Here is a 6,982-nt window from a genome sequence, read left to right as displayed (position 1 = left end):
TTTTTGTGTGTGTAGAACATACATATTGTCTGTTTTTATTTGTTATTCAGAGTTATAGGAAAGTATTTTGGCTTTCCAGAGTTCATATATATATATATATATATATATATATATATATATATATATATATATATATATATATATATATATATATATATATATATATATATATATATTATTAAATATGACCGAAAAAGTAAGATTAATAATTCTAACACGAATTTTCTCAATCTTTCGTACATTTCTTTTCACTGTTGGAGGTAAATCAAAAATCAATTCTCCAAAATTCATTTTTATTTCTAGTCTGTAAATAAAAATGAATTTTGGAGAATTGATTTTTGATTTACCTCCAACAGTGAAAAGAAATGTACGAAAGATTGAGAAAATTCGTGTTAGAATTATTAATCTTACTTTTTCGGTCATATTTAATAATATATGTCTACAGGAAAGACTGCTACCAAAATATACTAATATATATATATATATATATATATATATATATATATATATATATATATATATATATATATATGAACAATTCATTCGGAACACCACAATTACGTCGTTCATCATCATCATCATTATCATCATCATCTAATAATGACACAGGATAACCAGTCATATGTGCGTCTGGCGAACGTGCGCCTGTGTCAAGGGACGCATTCGACGCTCTCTGCAAAATGAGGGGGAAGCATGTCATATACATTTATCTCCAGAAACCGTCAAGCATCTCTCCAAGATGATGATGCTGCATCTCTCTTGGGTGATGATGCTGCATCTCTCTAGGATGATGATGCTGCATCTCTCTAGGATGATGATGCTGCATCTCTCTAGGATGATGATGATGCTGCATCTCTCTAGGATGATGATGATGCTGCATCTCTCTAGGATGATGATGCTGCATCTCTCTAGGATGATGCTGCTGCATCTCTCTAGGATGATGATGCATCTCTCTAGGATGCTGCTGCTGCATCTCTCTAGGATAATGATGCTGCATCTCTCTAGGATGATGCTCCTGCATCTCTCTAGGATGATGATGCATCTCTCTAGGATGATGATGCATCTCTCTAGGATGATGTTCCTGCATCTCTCTAGGATGATGATGCTGTATCTCTCTAGGATGATGGTGCATCTCTCCAGGATGATGATGCTGCATCTCTTTAGGATGATGATGCTGTATCTCTCTAGGATGATGATGCATCTCTCCAGGATGATGATGCTGCATCTCTCTAGGATGATGATGATGCATTTCTCTAGGATGATGATGCATTTCTCTAGGATGATGCTGCATCTCTCTAGGATGATGATGATCATGGCTACTGAAACAGTTAACAGCTTCGGCCTAATCCTCCCCCCCCCCCTCCATCCATAAAAATTATAGTCTGTTTTCCATATATATATATATATATATATATATATATATATATATATATATATATATATATATATATATATTGATATGTAACTTGGGAGCCAAGTCTTATGTGTTATTGAATGCATTGCAACTTTGCCCGATACGGAGTAACTTGATTGTCTCTTAATAGCTCCCACAAGGTGACTAAGTTACCTTGCAACCGCCACACTATGACTCACTGTAATCACCTTGTCTGCACCTTCACACTATAAGAACATAAGAACAAAGGTAACTGCAGAAAGCCTATTGGCCCATACGAGGCAGCTCCTCGTATGGGCCACAATCGACACAACACAATCGACTTGGGAATGGTCCATGACGGACCGAAACGTCGTCGTCCCTTCAATTTCTAGTGTGTGGTCTGGTCAACGAGGCAGCTCCTGTCTATAACCACCCAATCCCACTCATATTTTCGGTAACAGGGTTGTTGATTTGTGTGGAACCAATTACCGCGTAACGTGGTGGAGGTGGGGTCCCTCGATTGTTTCAAGTGCGGGTTGGACATGTATATGAGTGGGATTGGGTGGTAATAGATAGGAGCTGCCTCGTATGGGCCCATAGGCCTTCTGCAGTTGACTTTGTTCTTATGTTCTTATATACACTATGACTCACTGTAATCACCTTGTCTGTACCACCACACTGTGACTCACTTCAAATACGATTGGCATAGAATCGTTTATCACGTCTGAAATTTCACTTCGTATTGAATTTCATACGATGTATATATACATTTATAATTTTACACAACCAATGTACCTGGTTTGGATTATAATATTTGTGAGTAATACATATAAATTGGTTGAATTTATATGATTTTTTGTAATTCGCATTTGATTATCATAGATAATTTTTTTGGGAATTTCTTCAACTTTTGTTTTTTTCTGCCCTCAAAATACTTTTGCAACAAAGACATGATAGATATAAATGTATATACGTATTGTTAAATTTTCTCTCTTGTGGGAAAGCCCAAAAGGGCCTTAGCGAACGTAAATCTTCGCTCAAGAAATCGAATTGATCGAAAAACCAATGACACAAAGAGGAAAATAGTTTCTGGCATGAAAGTTGGAATAGCAGTAAAAGGGAGTGAGTTACCTGGAAGTTGGAATTGAAAGAAAGAAATGAGATCCGTTATTTTGTTAAAACTGGAGTGGACGACCAGGAACCCTTATGCTGGAGTGGTTATAACAAGACTTAGTTATAAAAAGACTTAGTTATAACAAGAATTAGTTATAACAAGAATTGGTTATAACAAGAATTGGTTATAAATAGACTTAGTTATAACCATAACTATACTTAGTTATAAGAAGAATTAGTTATAACAAGAATTAGTTATAAGAAGACTTAGTTATCACAAAACTTAGTTATAACAAGAATTGGTTATAAGAAGACTTAGTTATAACAAGACTTGGTCATAACAAGACTTAGTTATAACAAGAATTAGTTATAACAAGAATTAGTGGAATTAGATAATTCCACCTCTCACATAACCTAACTCATCCTCACCATTCAGCACCCACCTGCTGCCACTGGCACTCGAACCACGACCCGTCAAGAGACGAGTGCAAAGTGGGCAGGATGACACAGTGAGTAAAAATGGGAATAACTCCGGGTTGTATTGCGTGAGCTTTTCCGTGTTGCGGACCCGTGACACCCTCAGGAATTTCATCAGTGGTCTCGATTTTGCATTTTTATTTCAAGTGCTTTTGCGTTATATTATTCTCCTAGGAGGATGGAGCATAGAGGGGGTGGTGAAGGGATGGGGGAGGTGGGAAGGAGAGAGAGAGAGAGAGGGAGATGAAGGAAGGGAAGAAGAGGGGAATGAATAAAACAGAGAGAAGGGAAGCATTGTATGAGAGATGAGCAAGAGGGAAGAGGTCTCTCCTGACACCTCAGATGTAACCCTCCATCTTTCTAGTACTTCCCTCTACCAGCATCCCTCCTTCTCTCTAGTATTTCCACAACGATTTACTACTTTTCACCAGCATCTTCCTCCTCCTATGAATGTGTAAAAAAGGCATTTGTTATACCCACTGTCTTCCTTATAGTCAAAGGATAAGAGACAGACTAAGTGTGTTACATTCTCTAGAGATGAGTTCTGTGGCTTAGCCTCTCTCCTCCGGCGTAAGTTTCCAGGCTGGGAAGTGGATCCGAGATTGTAAACGTTGCTCGACTTTCAGATGAATAAGTGTGTTTAGATTGGCGCCAGTGACCTCACAGCTACGGCGCCAGTGACCTCACACAGCTTCGGCGCCAGTGACCTCACAGCTACGGCGCCAGTGACCTCACAGCTACGGCGCCAGTGACCTCACAGCTACGGCGCCAGTGACCTCACAGCTACGGCGCCAGTGACCTCACACAGCTTCGGCGCCAGTGACCTCACAGCTACGGCGCCAGTGACCTCACAGCTACGGCGCCAGTGACCTCACAGCTACGGCGCCAGTGACCTCACAGCTACGGCGCCAGTGACCTCACACAGCTTCGGCGCCAGTGACCTCACACAGCTTCGGCGCCAGTGACCTCACACAGCTACGGCGCCAGTGACTTCACAGCTTCGGCGCCAGTGACCTCACAGCTTCGGCGCCAGTGACTTCACAGCTACGGCGCCAGTGACCTCACACAGCTACAGCGCCAGTGACCTCACAGCTACGGCGCCAGTGACCTCACAGCTACGGCGCCAGTGACCTCACAGCTACGGCGCCAGTGACCTCACACAGCTACGGCGCCAGTGACCTCACAGCTACGGCGCCAGTGACCTCACACAGCTACGGCGCCAGTGACCTCACAGCTACGGCGCCAGTGACCTCACAGCTACGGCGCCAGTGACTTCACAGCTACGGCGCCAGTGACCTCACACAGCTACGGCGCCAGTGATCTCACAGCTACGGCGCCAGTGATCTCACAGCTACGGCGCCAGTGGTCTCACAGCTACGGCGCCAGTGACCTCACACAGCTACGGCGCCAGTGATCTCACAGCTACGGCGCCAGTGACCTCACAGCTACGGCGCCAGTGATCTCACAGCTTCGGCGCCAGTGACCTCACAGCTACGGCGCCAGTGATCTCACAGCTTCGGCGCCAGTGACCTCACAGCTACGGCGCCAGTGACCTCACAGCTACGGCGCCAGTGACCTCACAGCTACGGCGCCAGTGACCTCACAGTCACGGCGCCAGTGATCTCACAGCTACGGCGCCAGTGACTTCACAGCTACGGCGCCAGTGACCTCACACAGCTACGGCGCCAGTGATCTCACAGCTACGGCGCCAGTGACCTCACAGCTACGGTGCCAGTGACCTCACAGTTACGGCGCCAGTGACCTCACAGTCACGGCGCCAGTGACCTCACAGCTACGGCGCCAGTGATCTCACAGTTACGGCGCCAGTGATCTCACAGTTACGGCGCCAGTTACTTCACAGCTACGGCGCCAGTGATCTCACAGCTACGGCGCCAGTGATCTCACAGCTACGGCGCCAGTGACTTCACAGCTACGGCGCCAGTGACTTCACAGCTTCGGCGCCAGTGACCTCACAGCTTCGGCGCCAGTGACCTCACAGCTACGGCGCCAGTGACCTCACAGCTACGGCACCAATGACCTCACAGCTACGGCGCCAGTGACCTCACAGCTACGGCGCCAGTGACCTCACACAGCTACGGCGCCAGTGACCTCACAGCTACGGTGCCAGTGACCTCACAGCTACGGCGCCAGTGACCTCACAGCTACGGTGCCAGTGACCTCACAGCTACGGCGCCAGTGACCTCACAGCCACGGCGCCAGTGACCTAACAGCTACGGCGCCAGTGACCTAACACAGCTACGGCGCCAGTGACCTCACAGCTACGGCGCCAGTGACCTAACAGCTACGGCGCCAGTGACCTAACACAGCTACGGCGCCAGTGACCTCACAGCTACGGCGCCAGTGACCTCACAGCCACGGCGCCAGTGACCTAACAGCTACGGCGCCAGTGACCTAACAGCTACGGCGCCAGTGACCTAACACAGCTACGGCGCCAGTGACCTCACAGCTACGGCGCCAGTGACTCACAGCTACGGCGCCAGTGACCTAACAGCTACGGCGCCAGACAGAATTTCAGACTCTGAAATCCTGTCAGACAGATGATCTGAAATCATCTTTTTCCAAGTGTCTCTTTATATCTTAGTAACACTTGAAGATTTGCAAGTTGTAAACACACTCTCATTTCTGAGTTGATAGGCTGTTTTCGTCCTTAGGCCTAGGTTAATGAGCATAACGTGTTGTTATAGGCTGAAAAATACATATATATATCTTTCTGCAGACACTAAATGATAACTCAATGACTTGATCTTTGCCTAAGTTACCTTTCTGCTCCATTTTCATGTCAATCATGATTCTACTTGATGTCTTAATCCGTGTTAGAGATGTGAATGTGGATTTCCATCAGTGGATTATGTTACATATTTTGTTAAATTATATGTAATTGATCCAAATAGTTGTCACATTTCTTGGTGAGGAGATAAATGGGTATACGTAGTATTCTGTATCATTGTATTTTGTGCATACTTAGCTCATTGTCATTGTGTATACCTCTGTTGATGGAACTTCTAGGGTGTGTATGGCGTGTTTTGCTTCCCACCGTGTTTTAACTCATTTTGTGTATACCTCCTCACGGTAACTGTGTACGTGCTCGCTTTGTTGCACCTGCTGTATGTTAATATGTATTCACTTTGTGTTTATATGCAAAATTGGCACCCGGTTAAGGCCCGGTGAAGGTTTTATCACAGTCGGTTAACAGTTGATAGGAAATGTGTGTGTGTGTGTGTGTGTGTGTGTGTGTGTGTGTGTGTGTGTGTGTGTGTGTGTGTGTGTGTGTGTGTGTGTGTGTGTGTATATTCACCTAGTTGTGCTTGCGGGGATTGAGCTCTGGCTCTTTGGTCCCGCCTCTCAACCGTCAATCAACAGGTGTACAGGTTCCTGATTGTGTGTGTGTGTGTGTGTGTATATTCACCTAGTTGTGCTTGCGGGGTTGAGCTTTGCTCTTTGGTCCCGCCTCTCAACTGTCAATCAACTATTGTATATATGTGTGTTACAGTCTGTTGCTATACGTAAGACTAAGGGCTGATGGCCGAAGTTTAACGCCAGGAGTAAAAGTCGAAGGTCAAGGCCATTAGTGAAGGCCAAAGGTCACGGGGGAGAAGGTCAGGGGTGGAGGCTGAGGACCAAGTTATCATGAGAGCTGACAGCCAAAACCAGGGAGATTCGTCTGTCACTCACACCCCCCCCTCCCCCCCCACCCTTACCAACGTGGATATCTCAAACATGGGCTTTTGGTATTTCAGTTTCAATCAGGACGATGTTGATTGCTTGCCCTGAGTGACAGGTGATTCTTTTGGTTGATGAGCCGTGATGAGGCGACATGGGAGTGGCGGGTGATGAGGCGACATGGGAGTGGCGGGTGATGAGGCGACATGAGAGTGGCGGGTGATGAGGCGACATGGGAGTGGCGGGTGACGAGGCGACATGGGAGTGGCGAGTGATGAGGCGACATGGGAGTGGCGGGTGATGAGGCGACATGGGAGTGGCGGGTGATGAGGCGAC

At 46.0% G+C, this 6,982-nt stretch overlaps 1 protein-coding gene across 1 annotated transcript; it reads right to left on the bottom strand.

The window, feature by feature from the left end:
- Positions 1-706: 706 nt before the first annotated feature.
- On the bottom strand, positions 707-1,291 carry LOC123749475 (uncharacterized). The gene has a single exon (XM_045731573.2). The coding sequence runs from the start codon at positions 1,289-1,291 to the stop codon at positions 707-709; it is 585 nt and encodes a 194-aa protein (XP_045587529.2).
- Positions 1,292-6,982: the final 5,691 nt, after the last annotated feature.

The sequence above is a fragment of the Procambarus clarkii genome, chromosome 81 (genome assembly GCF_040958095.1).
Source record: "Procambarus clarkii isolate CNS0578487 chromosome 81, FALCON_Pclarkii_2.0, whole genome shotgun sequence".
Lineage (NCBI taxonomy): Eukaryota > Metazoa > Arthropoda > Malacostraca > Decapoda > Cambaridae > Procambarus > Procambarus clarkii.
The sequence above is the reverse complement of the archived record's forward strand: the minus strand, read 5'-3'. Positions and strand labels throughout refer to the sequence as shown.